Source organism: Lepus europaeus, chromosome 5 (assembly GCF_033115175.1).
Source record: "Lepus europaeus isolate LE1 chromosome 5, mLepTim1.pri, whole genome shotgun sequence".
Lineage (NCBI taxonomy): Eukaryota > Metazoa > Chordata > Mammalia > Lagomorpha > Leporidae > Lepus > Lepus europaeus.
Genome location: NC_084831.1, coordinates 148,222,237 through 148,247,983, shown reverse-complemented (window position 1 = coordinate 148,247,983; position 25,747 = coordinate 148,222,237). Strand labels below are relative to the sequence as shown.

The 25,747-nt window shown below is 40.1% G+C and overlaps 1 protein-coding gene across 3 annotated transcripts in view; it reads left to right on the top strand.

The window, feature by feature from the left end:
* Positions 1-25,747, top strand: part of LMBR1 (limb development membrane protein 1) — a 171,310-nt gene that overhangs the window by 45,283 nt on the left and 100,280 nt on the right. Inside the window, exon 4 of one of the 3 annotated variants that reach the window (XM_062192925.1) lies at positions 5,361-5,500. The exons of 1 other annotated variant lie outside the window; for it this stretch is intronic. In XM_062192925.1, the coding sequence (XP_062048909.1) occupies positions 5,361-5,500 (140 nt within the window). Of the gene's footprint in view, positions 1-5,360; positions 5,501-25,747 lie in introns of those variants that run through there. One more of the 3 variants, XM_062192927.1, reaches the window with a different exon arrangement.

Genomic DNA, 25,747 nt, shown 5'->3' with positions numbered 1-25,747 from the left:
CTTCTGAATACAATTTCCCACTAAACAGAACCAGAGCTCCCTGGAGAAAAGGCTGAATGTGGGGAGGGTAGAGATCGGCCCAGGATCTTTTTCTAAAACTTGTTGTGCAGGATGCAAATGTTTGCTCAAAAGGTGATGGGACATGTGGAAAGAAAACAGGATCCTTCAGGGGCTCTCACACCAAATTGGGGACATTTGAGCATTAAAATAAATAATAATTTTAGCGGATCCTAACTTAATGTAATAGAGTAATCTTTAAAGAAATAAGTAAATGCGTAAATTGAAAGTTTGACAAGAAACAGGATATTTTCCTAGTTGCAAACTTAACATCCCACAACATACTTACTACTTAAAGGGAAAACAATGACTGTGGCATGGGGAGCCCTGGCAGACACCACCTTAGCCAGTGATCAAAGAGAATGATCGATAATGGGGCAGTCAGAAGTCCTGAGGCACTTAGTAGCCCGTGGAGAGAGGCATGAAGAGTCACTCCTGTGATATTCCTGCGTGATAGACGTGTCAAACTCCAGGGTCCAAGGCTGATTTCCTTATTTCCCCCTTTAACCTGTTCCACCTGTAGCCTTTTCCATCTCGCTCATATCAACTCTACTTTTCCAGTTTGGTCCCTAAGCCTCAGAGTCGTCTTTGGTGCCTCTCTTCAACCCTGTTGTCAGAAAGTCCTGTGGGCTCTGTCTTGAGAATCTGATCTTACCATCTTTTTTTTTTTTTTTTTTTTTAAGATTAATTTATTTGAAATGCAGAGTTACAGAGAAGTGGAGGCAGAGAAAGAGATCTTTCATCCGCTGGTCCACTCTCCAGATGGCCACAATGTCCAGAGTTGCACCGATCAGGTGCCAGGAGCCAAGGTCTCCTATGTGGGTGCAGGGGCCCGAGGACTTAGGCCATCTTCTGCTGCTTTCCTAGGCCATAGCAGAGAGCTGGATCAGAAGTGGAGCAGCCAGGACTCGAACCAGCACCCATATGGGATGCTGGCACTGCAAGTGGCAACTTTACCTGCTACGCCACAGCGCCGGCCCCATCTTACCATCTTTATTACTGCCACCCTCATCTGAGGCCATCAGCTCTTGCCCAGTGGCCTTCTGACAAGTGTCTGTTCCCGTCCTTGTCCACGGTCACAACGTTGGTTGGATCATGCCCCTCTGTGCAGAACTCTGCATCACTATTCATGCCACTCAGGGCAAGCTGCAGTCCTGCAGGTTCACAGACGTTACATAGTCTCTGCCTTCTCCACGGCCACACCACCTTTCCTTAGTCCTGAACTCAAACACACCAGGAAACACATCTCGTTCCGTGAAAGGCTGGACAAGGTGTACTTTTTTTTTTTTTTTTAATTTAACAGGTAGTTATAGACAGTGAGAGAGAGAGAGAGAGACAAGATAAAGATCTTCCTTTGGTTCACCCCCCCAATGGCCGCCACGGCTGGCACTGTGCTGATCCAAAGCCAGGAACCAGGTGCTTCTTCCTGGTCTCCCATGCGGGTACAGGGGACCAAGCACTTGGGCCATCCTCCACTGCCTTCCCGGGCCACAGCAGAGAGCTGGCCTGGAAGAGGGGCAACCGGGACAGAACTAGCACCCATGCACCGGGATGCTGGCGCTGCAGGTAGAGGATTAACCAAGTGAGCCATGGTGCAAGCCCCAGGCCATGGTGTACTTGAGGGCCTTCCCTTTGTTTTGTCTGTTGGTAATCTTTTTTTTTTTTTGTCAGATACCCCACTGGGCCAATTCTTTCATCCTGTTTAGTCCCCCCCCCCGCCCTCCCAAATCTCAATTTTTCAGCAAGGTGAACCCTGACAGCCATACTTAATGCTGAAACTTGTGTTTCTTCTCCCTACTTTGCAATCCTTGCTATACTTTTCTTTCTGTCGCACTTACCATCTTCATTATACATTTACATATTTAGTGTTTTATTATTTGTTGTTTGACATTCCCTGCTCCATTATAAGTCCTGCAAAGACAGGAAAACTTTTTTTTTTTTTTTAAGTTTATTTATTTGAAAGGCAGAGAGAGGGAGAGACAGGGAGAATGAGCATTCTTCCATCAGTTAGTTGGTTCACTCCTCAGACAGCCGCAATGGCCTTTGCTGGGCCTATCTGAAGCCAGGAGCCTCCTCTGGGTCTCCCATGTGGGTACAGGGGCTCAAGTACCTGGGCCATCCTCCACCGCTTTCCCAGGCACCTCAGCAGGGAGCGGGATCGGAAGTGGAGCAGCCAGGACCTGAACCGGCATCTGCAAACTCACCCACTATGCCACAATGCTGGCCCCAGCTTGGTTTTGTTTACTGTTCTCAGGTTCCTAGAACAGCCCTGGCACAGAATAGCGAGCACTGTTATAAGCACAGTCAGAACACATACTTACCCGGTGAAGCTGCCCCCCCAGAGAGACTCACTGAGTTTCAGAGGTGTGCATCAACCGGAGCTCTGTGAGTGGTTCTGTGGACACTGCTCATTACTGCATAGGGGATTCTGAAGGTAACACTGGTCACTCCACGCGTGATCTTGATGACTGTAGTGCTTCCTCTGCGGGGGATCTTGTCAGTTCCACTAGTTAAGAACCACTGGTTTACTGAGAGGTTACTGAGCCCAATTCATGTGGCAAGGGTTTATTAGCTACAGTGAAGGTTTAGGATGGAATGCTGGGACACCAACATTTTACAGCTGATTACGGTCTGAGAATGGAAAATTAGGAAGGTGGGAATGTTACAGAAGTCGAGGAAAGAATTTCGAGACGAAGTAGTGCTTATCTTTGTAAGACCATTCAGAGTCAGGGTGTGGAGGGAGCTTGCCTTTTTTTTTTCCACTCTGAAATAGGAAACTCAGTCACTGGCAGGCAGTGAGGGGGCAGTGAGGCCATGGTAAAAATGCTAAGATCTTGATGATGGAGGTCAAGGAGAGGGGATTAGAGGCTCGAGATTCAAGGATTCTGGCTCTTGTTTGCTAACCGAAAGTATGTGAAAGATACGTGGAGTGTTAAAGCAGTTTAGGGTGATGTTATTGTTTTAATTTATCATCACTTTGCAAAGAAACTTCACAGTATGAGCTAGAGACCATGGCTTTCCTCGCATATAGCCAACATCTAAATGAATGCCCTCATCATTTGGGCAGATGAGGAGAGGCTCTGCCTTCCGAGTTAAATTAAGGAAATGGTCACAGAGGTCATATTGTGGAAAACACTGTTTCACCACCACCACAATTCTAGAGCATGTGGTACTCCTAAGATGTAATTTTTTTTTTAAACTGCTGCATTTTGGAAGGTGACATTTCTCAGATGGCCCTGCAATTCTGCCAAGGGCATTTTCCTACAGTTAAGTATGCAGTGACCTGTATTGTACTCTCCCCAGGCCTTTGTTTTAAGGATGCCCCTGCCAGCATTTAACTCCGTCACATCAACCTTTTATGAATGGCTCTTCTGCAGCATTTCCAAGGCAGTCAGGGAAGGTTTTCTGATATTTCATATCTCTAGGGTGAATCATAACACCGGAACTGTAGTAGAGTCTAATACACACACACACACACACATATACACATACACACACACAAGTTAGTTGAAAGAGCAAGCATTATAGTTACAGTGAAGGCATTTTCAGGATTTTCTGGGTCACCCGTGACTTTAATTTACCTGTTTTCCCGCATTACCCCCTCACCACCTTACTCCTTTCGTCAGCTCTCAGGGTCCACTTTTTTATTTGGAATCCAGTGCTTGGCCTTAATTGCTGGGTATATGGCCAAGCTTTGTGAAAGCCAAGAGGAGAGAGGAACTCACTTCACTGAGGGCAGCAAGGAGTGAAAAGTCGAGGATGCTACACAGGGCAAATGAGTTTGGAGGCGTGTTTTGAAGTTCATTTATGAGTTTGCCATGCAGATTGTCAGCTGGTACCCTAGGGAGAGAACAGACAGCACGAGGGCTTGGGGCCCACGTATCCATCGGGGAGGGGGTCAGGGAGGTCTGAGTGTGCGCTGAAGGGTGTTGTGGTGAGCAAAAAGCCCCAGGAGGTACATTGGAGTAGCTGCGTTGGCCTTGGACGGTAGGTTTGGATCTGATCTCAGCGTTCCGCTGGAGAGGGACTCTCGGGCTGGGTTCCGCACCTGACTGGAGAAGCTTGCTCGAGATCACTCGTTAGGTCGTCAGTGCCGGAGCTGCCTGTGGATGTGGAGATGCGGGCTTGTCTGAGGCTTTCCCCAGGAAAGGTGGCGTCTGTTCAGCAGAACCACTTCATTCGTCATTGGCTTACTGAGCCAAGGGCTTTTGAGAAGGACTGCACTACTGTTGGTTGCCACCAGATGGCATTGGCCTCCACGTTTACTCTGTTAGAAGTGTATTTGGGGCAGTTAGTATGATTTTTCCCCTGCTTTTTCTTATATTTTTGTACATTTATTTTTACATTCTTCCCATACTACCTTTTGTGGAATGCATATTAATGTTCTATCTATGATGCTGATGAAGTTCCCTTTTCCTTTGCCATTTTATTCTTTTAAAAACCTTTTAAACAATTAGGTATCCGTTGTAAAATTTTCAGTTTGGAAATGTTTAACTGAGAAAGTGAAAGCCCTTTATGATCTCACTCTTATGGTGGTGTTACATACTTGTGTTACACTGTATTCTTACACCTCTGCTTTCTTGATAGTAAACATGTGTGCATTTGGGGAGGGGGAGGGAAAGAGCGTGCATTACATTTATTGGCTATAATTTTTTTTGTTTGGTTGAATTAATTTTTTATATTAGAATTATCCTATTGTAAAATTATAAAATAATGTTTTAAATATTTTAGTGTATTATTTAATAGTTTCCTACTATTTACTACTGTAATTTATTTAATCTTTACATGTTTAAGAGATAGCAGGCCAATCACTTTGTAAGTTTTTTTTCTTCCTCTGAAATAATCACTTTAAATTAATGTGTTTTCATACTGCCTTCACAGTATTTTTTCACCTAAAACAGTTGTTATATTGCTGCTAGCAAATATTGTCAGTTGTTAATTAGGTGCAATTGTGAAATAAATACTTATATTTAAGAGAAGAATGAGACTTCAATTTATTCTTTGTATAATGTGTGAAGTACTTTGTCTTCAGTGTATGTATCTTTTAAGTCCTACTTGTTAGATTTGATGATACTGTCATAGAGTATGTACTTTTAGAGTTCAGCGGGTTTAACTTCCAGTATCATTCATATATATAAAAATATGATTATGTGAATACAATTTACCTCTGAACTACATATATTTAATGAAGCTCTTACATTAATACTGTTTTGATTAAACTATTTAAGTTTATATTCTCTTAGAAAATTTCATATTCGTTGCTTTTTCAAGTCAGTAGTGATGCCAACTCTTTTCTCTTCCAGGTTGTTTTTGAGCACCTTCACTCTGGCAGTGTCAGCTGGGGCTGTTTTGCTTTTACCCTTCTCAATAATCAGCAATGAGATCCTGCTTTCTTTTCCTCAAAACTACTATATTCAGTGGCTAAATGGCTCCCTGATTCATGGTTAGTATCTGTTGATTAATATAATCATAATTAATATTAATTTTTTGCTGCACTGTGTCTTTAGATTTTTCTTAATTTTTTAAAAGATTGATTGATTGATTGATTTGAGAGTCTTCCATTCATTGGTTCACTCCCCAAATGGCCACAATGGCTAGGGCTGGGCCATGCTGAATCCCGGAGCCAAGAGCTTCATCCTGGTCTCCATGTAGGATCATTTGGGTCATCTTTTGCTGCTTTCCTAGGCACATCAGCAGGGAGCTGAATTGAAAATAGAGCAGCTGGGACTTGAACCAGCACTCATATGGGATGCTGGCGCTGCAGCATATTACCCGCTATGCCATAGCACTGCACCACCCCCAACCCCGCCCCTTGTTTTTTCATTTGTAACTTACTCCAATAAGCCATTTAGGTCCTTATAAAGTCAGAAACCCAGATTTTACTTAGCATTTCTATTTTTCATGTGAAAGACTTCCTTCTTTTACTCAATCAAGAAGCAGTTTTTATATTTACCATGATTTGACAAATTTTTATTTAATTTTTTAAATTTATTTGACAGGTAGAGTTATAGACAGTGAGAGAGAGAGACAGAGAGGAAGGTCTTCCTTCCCTTGGTTCACCCCCCAAATGGCCGCTACAGCCGGAGCTGCTCCGATCCGAAGCCAGGAGCCAGGTGCCTCTTCCTGGTTTCCCATGCAGGTGCAGGGGCCCAAGCACTTGGGCCATCCTCCACTGCCTTCCCGGGCCACAGCAGAGAGCTGGACTGGAAGAGGAACAGCTGGAACTAGAACCGGCACCCATATGGGATGCCAGTGCTGCAGGCTGAGGATTAACCAAGTGAGCCACAGCCCCGGCCCCTTTATTTAAATATTTAACACGAGAATTTCAGTGTATCTGGCTATGTCAGAAGAATTGAACTTCCGTGTAAGACCTAAAAAGCAGCAGCCAGGTGAGCATTGTGGTGCAGCAGGTTAAGCCATAGCTTAGAATACCTGTGTCCTATGTTCAGTGTTGAGTGCTGGCTACTGTCATGATCCAGCTTCCTGCTACAACGTCAGGAACATAGCAATTCCTCCCACCATACCTACCCCTTCTCCTCTTCCTTCTCCTGTTTAGTCCAAGAAAGAAAAAGAAAAAAATAAAATTAAAAAAACTAAGAAACTGTTCCTCAGTAGTCTAGACAAGGGGTGTTCAATGTTATTGCCTCTCGAAGGTGATTTTGCTTTTTTCTCTCTTCCTCTTTTCCCTTCCTTCCTCCCCCTTCTTTCCTTTTAGAAACTTAATTATCTTTATTTTATTTTATTTTATTATTTATTTATTTATTTATTTATTTTTTGACAGGCAGAGTGGACAGTGAGAGAGAGAGAGAGAGAAAGGTCTTCCTTTTGCCATTGGTTCACCCTCCAATGGCCGCTGAGGCCAGCGTGCTGTGGCCGATGCACTGCGCTGATCCGAAGGCAGGAACAGGTGCTTCTCCTGGTCTCCCATGGGGTGCAGGGCCCAAGCACTTGGGCCATCCTCTACTGCACTCCCGGGCCACAGCAGAGAGCTGAACTGGAAGAGGGACAACCGGGACAGAATCCGGCGCCCCAACCAGGACTAGAACCTGTTGTGCTGGTGCCGCAAGGCGGAGGATTAGCCTATTGAGCCACGGTGCCGGCCCTTAATTATCTTTAAAGAAGAACCCAAGAATGATACCTCTTTTGTGAGCTCTTAGACATAACTATAACTTATGAGACATAACAATATCCTTCATTTAATACACTAAAAGAAAGTGATTCTTGAGAACAAGTTTTATTATTAGCTCTCATGATACAACTCTTTGGGGACAGAGGTCCTGTGTGGGAAGTTAGTGCAGTGACTCTTGTTGTTTATTTAATAAATAATACTTTTATGTATGACATCAGTGATCACCCAAGGCTGTTGACATGAGCTGCCTCGGTTATGGAAAGCTTTTGGATCACTAGCTTGACGAGGCCATAAGCAAAGTGGAAGTTCTCTCCTCCCTTCAGAGAAAAGTGCATCCTTCCTTGGTGGTCCCTTCTTTCCACTGGGGTCTCACTCACAGAGGTCCTTTATGTAGAACATTTTTTTTGCCAGAGTATCTTGGCTTTCCATGCCTGAAATTCTCCCTTTGGGCTTTTCAGCCCACCAGAATGCCTTAAGGGCTGATTCTGAGGTCAGAGTGCTACTTATCATTCTGTGAGTCTGCTGTATTGACTGTTTCCCATGTTGGAGCCTTCACTCCTGTTTTTTTTTTTTTTTTTTTTTTTTTTTACCTTAAAGGTTTATTTATTTATTTGAAAGGCAGAGTTACATAGAGGCAGAGGCAGAGAGAGAGAGAGAGAGAGGTCTTCATCTGCTGGTTCACTCCCCAGATGGCCACAACAATTGGAGCTATGCTGATCAGGAGCTAGGAGCTTCTTCTGGGTCTCCCATGTTGGTGCAGGGGCCCAAGGGCTTGGGCCATCCTCCACTGCTTTCCCAGGCCATAGCAGAGAGCTGGATCAGAAGTGGAGCAGCCAGGACTCGAACTGGCGCCTATGTGGGATGCTGGCACTGCAGGTGGTGGCCTTACCTGCTAAGCCACAGCACCGGCCCCAACTCCTTTTTAATTCTATTATTATTTCCAAGCACTTCGTCCTATTATATGATCACTTTAACACTTGATCCTATCTATATGGTCACTTTACCACTTGATCTTATTGCACATGTCTCTTAATTGGCACTTAATAGGTGGTAGATATTATGACTATTTAGCATATGAGATTTTTTTTATTCTGAAGAATTTTACTCTACATATCAGTGTGTGTATGCTAAACTGTTTTCTGACATAGGACATCCTGCCATAATTAATTTTTGAGTGGTCTTAACATTTTATAATTACCTGTTAGAATTGATTATAGCTCCTAGAGATTTTTATGTCTTTCTTGCTCATTCTGCCCTTACACCTCATTTTATTAGTAGTGTTAATTTGTATTATTAGTTATATGTTATTAGTTGTAATTTTATTAGAGTCATTAATTGTTGGTGTTGTTAGTGATAATAGTCATAGATATATAACTTAAGAGCTATGATGGGTTAGATACATTTCTTTTTGAATACCAAAGGCAGATGTCAAAACCAGGACGCCTCGTTTTCTAGATGGGTTATCATATGGATCTAAATTTTCCCCCATCCAAATGAAGAAACATTTTATACTCAGTAAAGACAGTCTTTTTGTGAAATAGTAACTTGAAAAAGAGTTGTCAGTGAAAAGAATTTGCTACATACTCAAATTCTTTCATCTCATTTTTTAAGGTAAAAAGTTTCTCAATGTATTTGTTTTTTCCCCTTCTTACTAAAGAATCTTTTTTTGTGTTAATGGTAAATTGTGCTTTTTTAACAGTCCTTAAGCTAGTTTACCATTTGAACTAGAAAAAATATATCAGAGATATCTTGTTTCCATTAAATTTGTAGTTTATGTCAGTGAATTTGTAGTTCCTGAGTTAACAAGGAAATGGAACAGTTTGCCTGTATAGTAGTATTATAATTATGCTTCAGGGTTTTAAATTTTTATGTATATATATATATATATATATATATATATATAGTTTTTTTTTTTTTTTAAATTCAAGAGACTGAGAGAGACCAACAGAGTGAGCTCTTACCTACTGCCTTACTCCTATTTGCCTGTGTAACAGGCTGAAGCTGGGAGCTGGAACGCAGTCCAGGTTTCCCATGAGGGTGTCAGGAACCCCACTACTTGAGCCATTACCAGTGCGGGTCAGAGTCTGCATGAGAGGAAGCTGGAGTCTGGAGCCTGAGCTGAGTATTGAGCTCAGATACTCTAGTGTGGGAAGCAGCCTCTTAACCAGCATAGTTTTTAAAATTAATTAATTTTTAATTTCCATTTGCTTGAATGAAAGAGCAACAGAGAAAGAGCGAGTGAGAGAGAGAGAGAATCTTAGAGAGAGAGAGAGCTCTTCCATCCACTCATTCACTCCCGGAGTACTGACAACAGCAGCGTTGTGTCAGGAGCCTGGAACTCCATCTGGGTCTCGGACATGAGTGGTAGGAACCTGAGTCTTCATCCGCGGCCCCCAGGTGCATTAGGTGGATCAGAGGCACTGAGAAACTGGGACTTGAACTGGTGCTCTGAGCTGGGATGCAGGCATCAGTGGCTTAGCCTGTGCCACAGCGCCTGCCCCTTAACTAGCATCTTAATAGCTAGACTAACTGCCTGCCCTTATTTCTCTTTTAATTATCCTTGATGCTGCAGTCCAACAGAAGAAAATAACAAATTAAAATTTGAGAGATTATCTTTTTAAGTAAAGATTTAGTTATTTGAAAATCAGAGTTACAGAGAGAGAAGGAGAGACAGAGATCAATCTTTGATCAACTGGTTCACTCCCCAGATGGCTACAATGGAGCCAGGAGGTTCTTCCAAGTCTTGTATATGGGTAAGGGGCCCAAGCACTTGGGCCATCCTCCACTGCTTTTCCCGGGTCATTAGCAGGGAGATGGATTGGAGGTGGAGCAGCCAGGACGTGAGCTGACACCTTTTATTTGAAAGGCCAAATTACAGAGAGACAGAGAAAGACAGAGAGATCTTCCATCGACTGGTTCGTCCCCTAAATGGCCACAATGGCCAGAGCTGGTATCCGAAGCCAGGAGCTTCTTGTGGGTCTCCCACATGCGTGCAGGCACATTAGCAGGGAGCTGGGTCAGAAGTGGAGCAGGCGGGCCTCGAACTGATGCCCACATGGGATACTGGCACCTTAGGCAGTGGCTTTACCTGCCATGCCATAGCACCGGCCTCTATGCTGCTTTTGAAATGTACTGAGATATTAGAATCTTTTTCTGAGCTCAGTGACACAGATTTTGGAGTCTGGTAGACCTGGGTTTGAGTGTCAGCTATGTCTTTAACTAGCAGCAAACCTGATCGGATTGTTTAAGCTTTCTAAGTCCACGTCTTTTATCTGTAAAGTGGACGTAACAAGATCAAGTTTCTAGAGTTATTGTATGGAATAAATGAAATATTGCCATAGTATGATAATACTATGCCATAGTATAATAATCCCAGGTCCAGAGTAAGCAAGAAATAATTGCTGGGTTTTACTTTCTATTCTTTCCCACCGATTTATCTGTCTATTCTTATATCAATGTCATATTGGTTTAAGGACTATAACTTCGTAATACTTTGGTCCTACCAAGTTTTAAGAAGCTCATGCATTTAATCAAGGGGTTCATTAGCAAAGGTATACATTTTTTGTTTTTATCATGTAATATGGGACATGACAATGCTATGGAAATTTATTTTTTAACTCTTTAGTTACTTGTTGTAAGTAAGTCCCCAACACAAATAAATGCGTGTGTATATGCTTGCTGGCATGTGTTTAAGTAAATGCATATTTGGTGTGGAAATTTGTGAGACAAAAATCACAGTTAGCCCTTTGGGCCCCCAGCAGTGGCCAGTTGGTCCTGGTGAGTGGAAGCCCATGTTGTTGACCCATGCATAAACACTGTCCCTATCACCATTGTCTCTTTCTTCGTGAGCCCAGTGGGCAGTGACAGGGGTAGCTAGGGAAAGAGACTGGTCCATAGAGTGGGTCATCCTATCCTCTGGATTATTAAAGTCCTCTGGTTACTCCACTTCCAATCCAGCTCCATGCTAGTGTGCCTGGGAAGGCAGCAGAAGATGGCTTGAGTACTTGGGCCCCTGCCACCCATGTGGGAGACCTGGATTAAGTTCCTGGCGTTAGCCTGGCCCAGAAATGGATGTTATGGCCATTTTAGTAGTGAACCAACATTTATAGAAGATTCTCTCTCTCCCCATGCCCCCTTTTTTCTGTGTGTGTGTGTGTCTGTCTCTGACACCCTGTCTTTCAAATGAATAATCTTTTTAAAATTTTTATTTATTTTATTTGAGAGATGCACAGAGAATACTCAGATCTGCTGGTTCACTCTCCACATGTCCTCAGTGGCTGGGGCTGGGCCAGGGCCAAATCTGGCAGCCAGGAACCCAATTCAGGTCTCCCGCATGGGTGGCAGGGACCCAGTGGCTTGAGTCATTTCCTGCTGCCTTCCAGGGTGCCCATCAGCAGGAAGTTGGAATTGGGAGCAGAGCCTGGGCTTGAACCTAGGTAAATCTGAGGGGAAATGTGGGCATCTTAACTGCTGGGCCAAACACTCACCCACAGTGTCTGGATTTTGAACACATCTTTGAAATGTTATGTGTTCACCGTATTACCTTAGAATGCTGCTAGACTGGGCCAGGATTTAATAACATAAATTAATAAAATAGTAGCTTAGTTCCGAAACTCCATTGTCTAACAAGCTATAACTGTCTGAAATGAGAATTTTATAAATACTTTGCAGAATGAGTTTAAAGTAGCATTTATTCTTCTTACTATGTGTCCATTCATAAGAAATTAATTTGTGCCTTGGGTTCCTATCAATAGGCATTTGTTTATTTGGTCACAGTCTGCTTGATTCTGTATCTACTATTTGACATCTATCATTTTCTTTTTGTAGAATAAGTTATAGGTTTATCTTTCAAACCAAGATTTTAGGTCATATGTTATAAAATGCATTTACTTGATCAGTATTTATTTCAATATTTGTTTTCATAATTCACTAGAAAAGATTTAATTATGTATGTCAACGTCAACAGTAAAGATTTTGGTTATTCTCAATGAAAAAAAAAAAACAGCTTGAAAATGTGCTGTAGAAAGGTGACATTGGAACACTGAAGTGAGAAGTGAGAAAGCTGGTAGTGAGCTGCTGGTCATCGGGGTGCTGGCCATTGGTCTGATTGTGGTCTTCAGCACTTGTGAACTTGATGCAGTGTAGTGTATTACATCATTCCCTCAGCATGGACCCTGGCATGCCAGCAACTGTAGTTAATTGTAGGATGGAGGAAAAGGGGACAAGTTAAAAATGGTAGCAAAAATTTGTATTGTTTAAAACTGGACAGAAAAAATAAAGTACCCATTGTATATAGTTTTTTAATATTTCTTTTTTTTTTTTTAAAGATTTTGTTTATTCATTTGAAAGGTAGAGTTATAGACCATGAGAGGGAGAGACAGAGAGAAAGGTCTTTCTTCCATTGGTTCATCCCCCAGATGGCTGCAACAGCCAGAGCTGCGCAATCCGAAGCCAGGAGCCAGGTGCTTCCTCCTGGTCTCTCACGCAGATACAGGGGCCCAAACACCTGGGCCATCTTCTACTGCTTTCCCAGGCCCTAGCAGAGAGCTAGATCGGAAGAGGAGCAGCCAGGACTCAAACGGCGCCCATATGGGATGCCAGTGCCACAGGCATAGGATTAACCTACTGTGCCACGGCACCAGCCCCTGTCTATACTTTCCATATCTTAAAAAAAATTACTTACTTGAAAGACAGAGATCTTTCACCCACTGGTTCATTCCCTAAATTGCTGCAACTGTCAGATCTGAGCCATGCTGAAGCCAGGAGCCTGGAACTGTATCCACGCCTCCCATTTGGGTGGCAGGAGCCTAGGTACCTGGGCCATCTTTGGCTGCCTTCCCAAGTGCATGAGCAGGAACCTGGATTGGAAGCAGAGCAGCTGGTTCCAGTGTTCCTGCATTGCAAGAGCTTAACCCTCTGTCACATTACTGGTCTTACTTTCTGTATCTTTGTACACTGCTAAAAAGTTCATAGAAAAATATGAAACTTGTCAGTTTGACAGATTGAAATGCAATGCTGTAACTGCTTTGCTAAGTTTTCCTTTTGGGGTGATGAAAATATTTCTCGATAAAGGAGGTGGTTGTATAACATTGAAACTGTACTAAATGCCAGTGAATTAGCCACTTTAAAATAATTTTTGCTTGGCCTCAGAGACAGCAAGTGATGGCTCAAGTACTTAGGTCCCTTCTACCCACAAGGGAGACCCAGATTAAATTCCTGGCTCCTGACTTCAGCCGGGCTCAGCCCCAGCTGTTGCAGACATTTGGGGAGTGAACCAGGGGATGGGAGATCTCTGTTCTGCCTTTCAAATAAAATAATTAAGATAGCTAATATATAATATAAATTTAAATTAAAAATCAAATAATAAAATTTTGGAAGATATGAGAATGATGGAATTAAGTTGTAGCATTAAATAAAGCTAGCAAATAATTATTTTATTTTTGAAGAATTTTTTATGACCAGACATAGAAACAAACTTTTTTTCTTTTTTTGAAAGAATTACACAGAGAGAGGGAAAGACAGAGAAGGACAATGAGAGAGAGAGAGACAGACAGACAGACAGACACCGACCTTCTTCCATCCACTAGTTCACTCCCCAGGTGGCTACAATAGCCAGGTCCAGGCCAGGCTGAAGCCAGGAGCCAGGAGCATCCTCTGGGTCTCCCACATGGGTGGCAAGAGCCCAAGCACTTCAGCTATCTTTGTATTAGCAGGAAGCTGGATGGGAAATGTAGCAGTTGGGACTCAAACCGGCACCCATATGGGATGCTGGCATCACAAGCAGCAGCCTGATGCACTATTCCATGATGTCAGCCCCAAGCCACATATTTTTTTATAACGTGATTCTCAGTTGAGATTCAGTCTGTTAAAAGATAACCACCGTGAATCTGACTTGTCTGCAAGGACTGTGTGCTTTATTCTAATTTGTCATGTGGAACAGACAAAAACCATCTGGACATCTTGAAGAACCAATGCAAAACTCAACTCATCTTTCTTTAAAAAATCAGTTTTGAGTTGCATAGAATAAAAAAATCAAACTTTTATATTACACATAATTAACAAATATTTTATGAATACTTATTAAATCTAAAGTAAGTTCTTTGTCTATTTTAATGTGCCATTATTAGTTAAATGCTACCAACAATTTGCTAGTAAGTTGCTCTTAAGTTCATTTATTACCGTGTACATCTGGATGGTTCCTGGATATTGATGTATTGCTTATAAAATTAAAAATTTTAAAAGTCTTGTGTTTGGAATAAGGAATTAGCTTTATTAAATTTTGGTAGATCTGGACATTAGAGTACTTTTTTTGGCTATTATAGATGATGATTTAAGTGCATATATTTGTTGATCTATAAATATTTTTGGAAATGGGCATATTTATAATCTAATGCCTTTATGAAACAAGAAGAAAGTGTGTATGTATGTAGGTGCACAAAATAAGGATTTAACAACATTTTTCTCAGAGCATTAGGACTGTATGTCATGCATTTCTTTTTCTAGTATTTGTATTATATAATATTTCTACAATAGAAATATCATAAGAAAATTATGATTAAGGTAAAGAGTTGCACAAAAATTTGTTCTTTATGTTTTATTTTTCTTCCCAAAGAAGGAAGGCTCCCAACAGGGTCTAAATGCGAGTTTTGTACTCTTTGTTAGTGCCTAGGCTTCTTGGTAGAATTTTGAAATTATAAGTCACTTTTTGACAACTGGGTTAGATACACGGTTCTACTGAAGCATTGCTTTTATTTTAGCTTTGTCATTTTGGAAATTATTGGATATGACTTAGCTCTGATTAATTTTTAAAAATGTATGAAGTTTTTTTGTGTGAAGAAAGGAGATAAATTGTTTTCTCATAGGATTGGATATTGTGTTTTGAAATATTTTCTGGCTCCAGCAGATGGAGCTAGAAGTTAATGCATTCTATGGTGAGCTGGTAATTCAGCATTGCTTTGTTTTTTTTTTTTTTTAACTAAGTATTCTTAAACTGAAGTATTAAGTATATTAAGTATTAAATAACTTTTAAATTTAAATACTTGTTTTGGGGATGCGGATTGCGTTATTTTTTAAGTATGATGCCATTGGTACTGATTTGGACATTTGAATTTTTGGGGCTCTATCATACTGAAGCATGTAATTTTGGCTTTCTGAAACAGATTTGTTGAGCATTTTTATTTTATAAATTAGCATGAAATGATTAACATTTATTGAGTAAGTTTAAATTTAAGGATGATTTATTGAAATTATAGGAGATTGTTAAGGGATGTTTATGCGTATGTATGATGTATGCTGGTAAAATGCTAGAAACTTACAACACTTTGCAAAGTTGTCAAGAATATGGTTACTACATAGCAATGTATATTAGATACATTATTATAGATACTCATAGTTATTTTAACTTATACATTTTAGAGTAAGCTAAGTCTGAAACTTTCACAATTATATATTCCAACTAATAAAATTTAATATTTTATGTTTATTTAGACAGAAAAAAGCTAATAGAGCAATACAGGAGAGGAGGCAAATACTTTTGTGACAAACTAAGTTAAATGGTATTAAAAAGCTTTCTGGGCCGGCGCTGCGGCTCAATAGGCTAATCCGGCACACCGGGTTCTAGTTCCGTTCGGGGCACTGGATTCTGTCTCGGTTGTCCCTCTTCCAGTCCAGCTCTCTGCTGTGGCCGGGAGTGCAGTGGAGGATGGCCCAAGTGCTTGGGCCCTGCACCCCATGGGAGACCAGGAGAAGCACCTGGCTCCTGGCTTCGGATCAGCGCAGTGCGCCGGCCGTGGTGGCCATTGGAGGGTGAACCAACGGCAAAGGAAGACCTTTCTCTCTGTCTCTCTCTCTCACTATCCACTCTGCCTGTCAAAAAAAAAAAAAAAAAAAAAAGCTTTCTGATAATCCTGAATCGTTTTCTTTTGTTGTCCAACAGTCATTGCTGCTTGTTATAATCTGTTGATAAAATTTCTTTATTTAGATTCTGATAACTATCTTAGTTTGAAATAAGTGTGTCGGTTCATTAGAGCAGATATTTTCTATGAGTTTGTGACCTAATCTAAACTTTAATTTTTATCTTTTGTCTTCCAGAGAAGAATTTGAATTTGTAGTTTTTACTGTTTGAAAGGGATGTATATGATCAGAAGGATAAATTCTGGAAGCATATATGTAGCAATAGCAAGTCTCCTTTTTTGTTACAAATTACAGGGATTTTTTTTTCTGATTATAAAAGTATAGTGGACTCTTGGCATTCAAGGATTTATACTCATGGTTGCAACTATTTGAGAGCAGTCCTTGAGGCTCCTGACATGTGGCGATTTGTAATTGTGCTGAGCTAATTTGAGTGTGTGCTCAGTGAGTCTGGTAGAGTGAGCTGAGTTCAGGCTTGTAAGTGAGCCTTGCTCAGTATCTCCATCTCAATTAGTCTTTGTTATTTCCTGCTGATGTGTGGCTATGGGGGATTTTGAATTAATGAAATATCATATTCACTATTTCCCTTGGAAAAATCTTATTAACCTGATGTGCTTTTTTGGTAGATAATTTTAATAAAATTCAAAATGTGTGCCCCTTTCACTCAGAATCTGAAGTATGAGATATACAGTAAAATAGAATGAATGAGAGATCCCAGACCCCTTGTTTGTCAGTTATGGAATTATGGGGAGTATACTAACGCCCCAAAAGGCAGTTTATGAGTGATTAGGACAAGGGAATCTTTAAGTTTTTTCTGTTCTACATTTCTATGTTTCTGTATTATTCTTGGCATACTAAAGTAAAAATGAACTCTTGTTTATTTTGAACAAATCTTAATTTCAAATGGTTACAGCATTGTATCTCTTCTGTTTTAGTATTTTATTGAAAAAATAAAGAATTGTTTAGTTCATTGGAAATAGGAAGAGATTCTTTTCATCTAAAGCAATTCTTTGAATAAGATATAAAACTGACACTTTTTCTAAGTGATTTTTTTTTTTTCAGAATGTGAATTGAAAGTAGCAGATATTGAACAGTATATTAGGAACGTAACCAAAGTAAGGCTTTGCAACTACTACATTACATTCAAAATATCTCTAATACAGCACCATTTCATTAGGCTGAGTTTTCTGAACTATCAAAGAGCACAAGGGAAAGTGTAGAGACGGGAAACAGAGAATGAGTTTGATGGCGTTGTGAAGTATCCGGCAGACCCATTGTAGAAAGGCGCACTGGAACAGCCTAGTGTTAGGAATTTAGGACAAGAGAGTAAAGAGAATGGGTGTTTTACCTTAGGAACAATATTCCACTTAGTAAGAGAAAATTAAGACATAGGAGCTGAGGTTTATTCTTTTTATAATAAATAGAGATTTAATTTGTTGTTATCTGTTAAAAGAATTAAAAAGGAAGTAGGCACATCAGTAAGTATCTGGAGAGGACAACTTGAAAGAATGGGTAACTACAGCTTTAAAAACTTTCTTTTTCTATCATTAGAAAACTTATTAGGATAAATAGTAAAAAAAAATTTTGCTGCAAAGTTTAATGCATGGAGATTTTTCTGTTTTTTTTTTTTTTTAAGATTTTATTTATTTATTTGAGAGGTAGAGTTACATTGAGAAGGAGAGACAGAAAGGTGTTCCTTCGTTGGTTCACTCCCCAAATGGCTGCAATGGCCAGAGCTGCACTGATCTGAAGCCGTGAGCCGGGAGCTTCTTCCCGGTCTCCCATGCAGGTGCAGGGGTCCAAGGATTTGGGCCATCTTCTACTGCTGTACCAGGCCACAGCAGAGAGCTGAATTGGAACAGGAGCAGCCGGGACTAGAACTGGTGCCCATATGGGATGCTGGTGCCGCAGGTGGAGGATTAATCTACTGTGCCATGGTGCTGGCCCCTTCTGTATTGTTTTTAACAAGAGCTAAGGCTCAGACATATATGGAGTAAGAGAAATAAGGACCAATATTCAAGTGTTGGGAGAGAAAACACTTTAAAAGCAAAATATAGTTCAAGATGGAAGAACAAGGACTAGGTTTGTCCTCACACCTGAAAAAATGAGGTTTTTAAGAAAGTAAAGTGCTCCTTGACAAGCTTTTCCTGAGTTGATTTTGAAAATACTGTAAGTTGAAAATGAATTCAATATACCTAATCTATTGGACATCGTAGCCTAGGAATATAGTACATTGTGGAGTGTCGGTTGTTTCCGCTCTCAATTGCATGGCTGACTGGGAGCTACAGCATCGAGCAGGAATCACACTGCATATTGGTAGCTCCTAGATCAACATTCGAAGTATGGCCTCTACTGCCTATGTGTTGTTTTTGTACTGTCTAAAAGTCAAAAAATTGAGTTGAACCATTCATTTTATGTCAGAACATCTGTAAAGGCAGTGGGGGACGTAATCCCCAAGTGATGGGAGACGAACGTGTGCGTCTTGGAGACTTTCTAGGCTGCAGTACAGAGAGAGGAACTCAGGTGGAGCTGAGTAGTGTTGTGGGCTGAGGACAGAAGGTACTCAGGAATGCCAAGAGTTACAGGCAGATACCAGGAGGTGAAGGGAGGATTCTTCTCTAAGATCCTCAGAAGGAGCTTCTCCCTGCTCACACCTTCATTTCCGACTTGTAGCCTGCAGAATTATGGGAATAAACTTCTGTTGTTTGAAGCCATCTGATTTATGTTAGTTTGTTATAGCAGCCCTAGAAAACACGCAACAGCATATTCACAGATTCTGGGAATTAAGGCATGAACGTTGTTGGATGTCATTCTGCCTGCCTGGAGTCTGCAGCTGAGTACAGAGTGGGAAAATATTACCCATAGGAGGAGAAAAATCAAAACTGACATGAGTGTCAGAATTAATAGACATGTACAGTAAAACAATTCCTGTAGTTGTATTCCATATGCTGCAGAAGCCAGAGGAAAGATGGAATTTGATGAGACATGGAAGATATAAATGTGAACTGGAATTCAGCTTCTGGAGGTGAAAACTATCATGTGTGATGTGAAGATCTATTGGACAGTATTAGTAACACACGAGGCTGCAGAAGGGATTAGTGACCTTGAAGACACATCAATAGAAACCTGTCCAAAAATAGAGGAAAAAAACAAACAAAAATCAATGATATAATTGGTCTGCCAGAAGGAGGGGAGTTAAGAAAAAATGTTTGACAAACTAGTGGCAGAGAACTTCCAAATTTTGATGAAAATTATAAACCCTCTGATCCAAGAAGCTCGAGAGCAACCCTATGGTTGAGAAACTTGCAGAAAACTACAGCAAGGCACATCATCAGATTGCTCAAAATCAGTGATAAAGAGAAAATCTTAAAAATACCTAGAAAGAGACATATTATATACAGAGGTGCAATGATAAAAGAATAACAGCATGTTTCTTCCAGGAAACAATGCAAGTCAGATAACAGTGGGATAACATCTTTAAAGTACAGAAAGAGAAAAAAAAACTTGCTTGTTTAGTTATATATCCAATGAAAAAAAATTTTCCAAAGAAAAGCCAAATAGAGGCGATGCCAGACACATAGAAGATAAAAGTTCTTCGCCAACACATCTGCACTTTCAACAGTGTTGAGTGAAGTCGTTCATACAGAAGGAAGCGGGTAGGGGATACTCTTCTCATCTACAAGATAGATACTCAATGGCATAACAGGATTAACAGACTGAATAAAAAAGGAATGGCAGTTTTGTAGGTAAATAAAATTGCTTTTCTTCATGATATGTCTCTTACAAGATAATTGGTTTTTAAATAAAATAGTACTTACATACAGTATTCTGAGTTTTATTCCGTGTACAAATGTAACAATATAGCACAAAGGCAAGAGGAAAGAAATTGAAGTAAGCTGATGTAAAGGTCTTACACGGTTCATGAAGTCTTCTGATATCACTGAAGGCAGCTTGTGACTCATTAAAGGAGTATGTGATACATCTGAAAACAACCACAAGGTAGCTTTCACGTATGTTCGTGTAGTTAGTAAGTAAATAAATGCCATAAAGTGGAATAACAAAAAATAGTTAAGCTGTAGGCACATAGCAAAAGAAGAAAAGGGAAGGGAACACATGGGACAAATAGAAAACAAACAGCAAGTTAATGTGACTCAAACCTAACCATATAATAGAGATTTTAAACACAGTGGTCTAACAGAGGTTAGCAGACTGAATAAAAAAGGATGGCCCAGCTAAGTGTGTGCTTCCTACAAGAAACTCACTGTAAAGACTCGAATAGGTTAATAACAATGGGAAAAGAAAGATGTGTCATGTTAATTTGAGTCAAAAGAGAGGTAGAGTGGTCATATAACTGTCAGGTGAGGGCAGAGACCTTTTTTTTTTTTAAAATATCATTGCATAATGTTAAAGGAATCCATTCATGAGAAGAACCTAATACGAAGCCTTTACCCACCTAATTGTTAAATACGTGAAGCAAAAATGGATATAAATGAAAGGATAGTTAAGATCACAGTTCTCTTCACATATTTCGACTCCCTCTTTCAGTAAGTGATAGAATACATAGAAGAAAAGTAAGGATACAGAGGATTTGAATGACGTTATCAACCATGTTGGCCTAATATGAATTTATGAAATACTCCACCCAACAGCAGAATATGTACTCTTGTCAAATACATTTACCAAGAGTGATCACATGGTGTACCATAAAATATGTCTCAGTACATTTAGAAGGACTTAAATTATGTAACGTATGGTCTCTAATGACAGATTAAATGAGAAATGATAGAAAACTTACCTAGAAACATTTGAGAAGTCTTCAATTATTTGGTAACTGGAAATATACAATAAAGTAACTCACTGGTCAAAGAATAAAGGGGAAATTTCAAAGTACTTTGAAAGCTAAAATATCTCAAAATTTGTGAGATGCTTCAAATATTTAAAGGTTTACTCACAGCACTAAATGCATGTATTAGAACAGAAAACAAGTTCTCAAATCAGTTCCCACAGATTTCTATCATAAACTAGAAAAAGGAGAGCAATGGATCTTAAAGATGAGGGGATTTAAGGAGAAAAGATTAGAGAAGAAATGAAATAGAAAACAGTGTAAAGAAAATCAAGTAAATGAATAAAATTGATAAATAATGCCAGACTAATCAACAACACAAAAAGACATCAGTCCCCAATTCCCATTACTATAAATTCTTCCTCTGTTAAAAGGATAATAAAGATGTATTTGAGTACCTATATGCCAATACATTTAGCAACTTGGAGAAATGGACACATTCCTTGAAAGACTAAAGTAATCTCAAACCTTGTGGCAATGGTATTCTCAAAAATCAAAGTCTAGGCCAAGAGGATTTCACTGTCAGTTCCATGAGATCTATAAGTAAGTAGGGAATTATGCCACTCTATAGACTCTTCCAGAAAATCGAGGAGGATGGAATACTTAGCTCATGGAGGTCAGCATTACCCTGATATCAAGACCAGACACAGCCAACATGTGAAATCTACATACCTGTATCTCCTGTGAACATAGATACGCAAGTTCTAAACAAAATTTTAGCAAATAACAGATAATACTAAAAAGGATAGTACATAGTGACTTTTGCAAAACAAATGCAATTTGCCATATTCACAGGCTAAAATAGATACAATACATGCAGAACAAGCATGTGACAAAATTCAATAGCCATTCCTCATTCAATCTCTCAGCAAGGCAGGCATGAAAGATGGGCCTCGCTGTAATAAAGAGCATGGCTGGGAAACGGTGGGGCGCATCATACTTAGCGGTGAAGGGCTGAGTGCTTCCCTTTTGAGAACAAGAGCAAGGCGAGGCAGTCTCTTACCACTTCTGTTTAACATGGTCACATTAAAAACACTTTGCTTTTTAAAATAAAAGATACACAAACTATTAGGGAAAAGGTAAAGCTGTCTTCACAGATGATATGATTGTTTAGAAATTCTGATGGACTATTATATAAAAGCTGTTTTAATGATTTATGCAATGATATTTTAAAAAAAATCAGTATACAAAATACAGTTGCTAGCAATGAATAAGAGTTTAAAAGCCAGTGCTGTTTATACATAGTAGCATAAAAAAGGCTGTTTAGGGATATGTAACATCTATATGAGGATACTTCAAAAGGGAGGAAAATGTGTACTAGGAAAATTATGCATGGATTAAAAAATTTTAATACCAACATAAATTTTTAATTCTATTTTTATACTTTTTGAAGTATATAATGTAAACTAAAACATTTCTGAGAGAAAGTATATCGGCCAGCGCCGTGGCTTAACAGGCTAATCCTCTGCCTTGCGGCGCCGGCACACCGGGTTCTAGTCCCGGTTGGGGCGCCGGATTCTGTCCCGGTTGCCCCTCTTCCAGGCCAGCTCTCTGCTATGGCCTGGGAAGGCAGTGGAGGATGGCCCAAGTGCTTGAGCCCTGCACCCGTATGGGAGACCAGGAGAAGCGCCTGGCTCCTGGCTTCGGATCAGCGTGGTGTGCTGGCTGCAGTGGCCATTGGAGGGTGAACCAACGGCAAAAAGGAAGACTCCTCTCTGTGTCTCTCTCACTATCCACTCTGCCTGTCAAAAAAAAAAAAAAAAAAGTATATCATAGAAAATGGAGATACATACATGTTCCTGGATTAGAAGACAATTTGTTTACAAAATATTTTAATGTATTTTATTTATTCAAAAGAGAATGTTAAGACAGATTTCTCATCTGCTGGTTTATTTTCCAGCTGTGGTTAGGCCAGGCTGAAGCTGGGGTCCAAACTGCCCTTCTGGATGGCAGAGACCTAACTGCTTGAGCCGTCACCTGCTCCCTCCCAGGGTATGCATTAGCAGGACGCTAGAATTGGGAGCAAACCCAGGTACTCGAATATGGGACACAGGGTACCAAATGGTATCTTAACGGCTGTACCAAATGTGCATCTACCCCTCCCCCCCGCCCCTGCCATATATCCGACCATTGTTTTTGTTGTTTTGGGCTGTTAGAATATCACAAATTGAGCTGGCGCCTCGGCTCACTAGGCTAATCCTCCACCTGCGGCGCCACCACACTGGGTTCTATCCCAGTTGGGGCACTGGATTCTGTCCCGGTTGCCCCTCTTCCAGGCCAGCTCTCTGCTGTGGCCCGGGAGTGCAGTGGAGGATGGCCCAAGTGCTTGGGCCCTGCACCCCATGGGAGACCGGGAGAAGCACCTGGCTCCTGGCTTCAGATCAGCATGGTGCACCGGCCACGGCGGCCATTGGAAGGTGAACCAATGGCAAAAAGGAAGACCTTTCTCTCTGTCTCTCTCTCTCACTATCCACTCTGCCTGTCCAAAAAAAAAAAAAAAAAAAAATCATAGATGGAATGGCTTAAACACGGATATATTTCTCGTTATTCTGCGAGGCTGGAAGAGGTCAGGGTGCCAACATGGTCAGGTTCGTGGTGGTTCACAGGTGACTATCCCCTTGTAGCCTTACTTGATGGGGAGCAGAGAAAAAGAGAAAGCTGTCTCCTTTCTTTTCTTGTCTCATCATAAGGATTGTGTCCTCATGACTTATGTACCTCCTAAAGGCCCTGCCTGTCCCCAGATACCATCACATTGGGAATTAGGGCTCTGATTTATGAATTTGGAGAGGCAACATTCAATCCATAAGAACATTATTGTTGAAATATCAGTTCTCAGATTGTTCTGGAAATTCTACATCATACCAATCAATATCCCAGCAGGCAATTTTTGTACAAATTGACAAATATATCTAAAAATAAGATGGGAATTTGGTGGAGGTAGGATAGCCCAAACAACTTCAAAAAGTATGAGGACTTACTGTCTGCCTTAGAGATGGTTTTAAGGTTATCGTAATCAAGGCCATGTAGTATTAGCATAAAGATAGACAAATCAACTCAGAAGAACAAAGAGTCCAGGAATGTGTATTTCATTTGCTATTTTACAAAGGTGCAAAGATAACTCAGTAGATAAATGGTATTCTTTTCAACAAATGGTGCTAGGAAAATTGGGTAACCATAGCCAAAAAATGAACTTTTGTACCTGATACAATATACAAAAAAGGTAAAGCATCGTATACTTAAATACAAATCCTAAGACTAAAAAAAGTCTTTGTGGCATTGAGGTAAGTCATATTTCTTGGAAGATATAAAAAACACAGTTCATAAAAGAAAAATTGGTAAATTTGACTTTTCAGAATTCCTTTCATTGAAGATATTGTTAGGAGAATGGAAAGACAGTCAACAGATTGGGGGAAAATATCTGCTAATCATATGCCACATAAAGATGTTGTGTTCAGAATATGTAAAGAACTTGCCAAACTTAAGAAAATAGACAACCCAACAAAACAGTAGATAATAGATTTGAAGAGAAAAAATCACCAAAACGAGACATAAATAAATGGTAAATAAGCTCATGAACATATATTCACACCTTTATTTATATGGAAAATGCAAAATGAAACAACAATGACATAAAACTGCACCTGTTAGAATGGCTAAAATTAAAAAGACTGCCCATAGTATGTTGGGAATGGAGATGAACTTGAACTCTGTTAATTACAATGTAAAAATATAACCACTTTGGAAAATATTTTGTCAGTTCCTTAAAACCTTAAACATACATGTACCATAATGAGCCAGCCATTCCATACCCACATATTTATCCAAAGGAAATGACCCAGATGCCAGTTTGTAGGTAAATGAATGCAATCCATAATCCCATAGTCTGATCCACGCTACTGATAGACATTTTGAAAAATCTCAAAAGTAACTGTGGTAAGTGATAGAATCCAGACAAAGAGTAGAAGCCACATGATCCATTTGTATAAAATTCTAGAAAATCCAAGCTTTTCTAAAATAGAGTCTGCCTGGCTGAGGGAGGAGAGATGAGGAATGGTAGGAGGCAGGGAATGAGAAAACGTGAGAGTGATGTAGGTACGTTCATTAGCTTTATTGTGATAATTTATGTGTTCTTAGGTCACAGATGATCAAATTCTTTGCGTTAAAGATACTTTGTTTATAGCTCAGTAGAGCTGTTGCTTTTCTATTTTTTGTATATGCTGTGTTGTCTTAATTTTGCACTGACAGTGGACCATTGATTCTAAGACTGCTCTCTTAGTTTGGGAAGTTGTTTCCTTTACATTTAGCTGTGTCAAATATAACATTGTTCATCTATGCAGCTTGTTACACATTCCTCACCACTAATACAAGCATTGGGGAATCAAAAATGAGGAACAGAAACAGGACACATGCCTCATGTAGCTTGGGTCTAGGGATATATCATGATAAAAGTATAGGCATCTGTGGAGAATGTGAGCTCCGGAAATGGTGGAGTCTATGTTGCCTAAAATATCGCAGCATCCTATAAAGAGTGGTGGCCTTGGTGTTTTTGAGCTGTGGGACAGGGCATAGTTCTGAACTGGAAGGCCATCTGTAAAATGGTGGACCAACCCTGTCAAAGAGCTTAGGGAAGCACCCTAAGGTATCTAGAGCAATGGCTGCTATGTTAGGTACTGGACAAATAGTAGCCATTTTTTTTTTTTTTTGCAAAAGCACTGTGAAATACATAATTTGATTGAAACTATCTTGTGTAAATTGAATATAATCCTTGGCACATTGACATTTATTGTTCATAAAAATAACTTAAAACT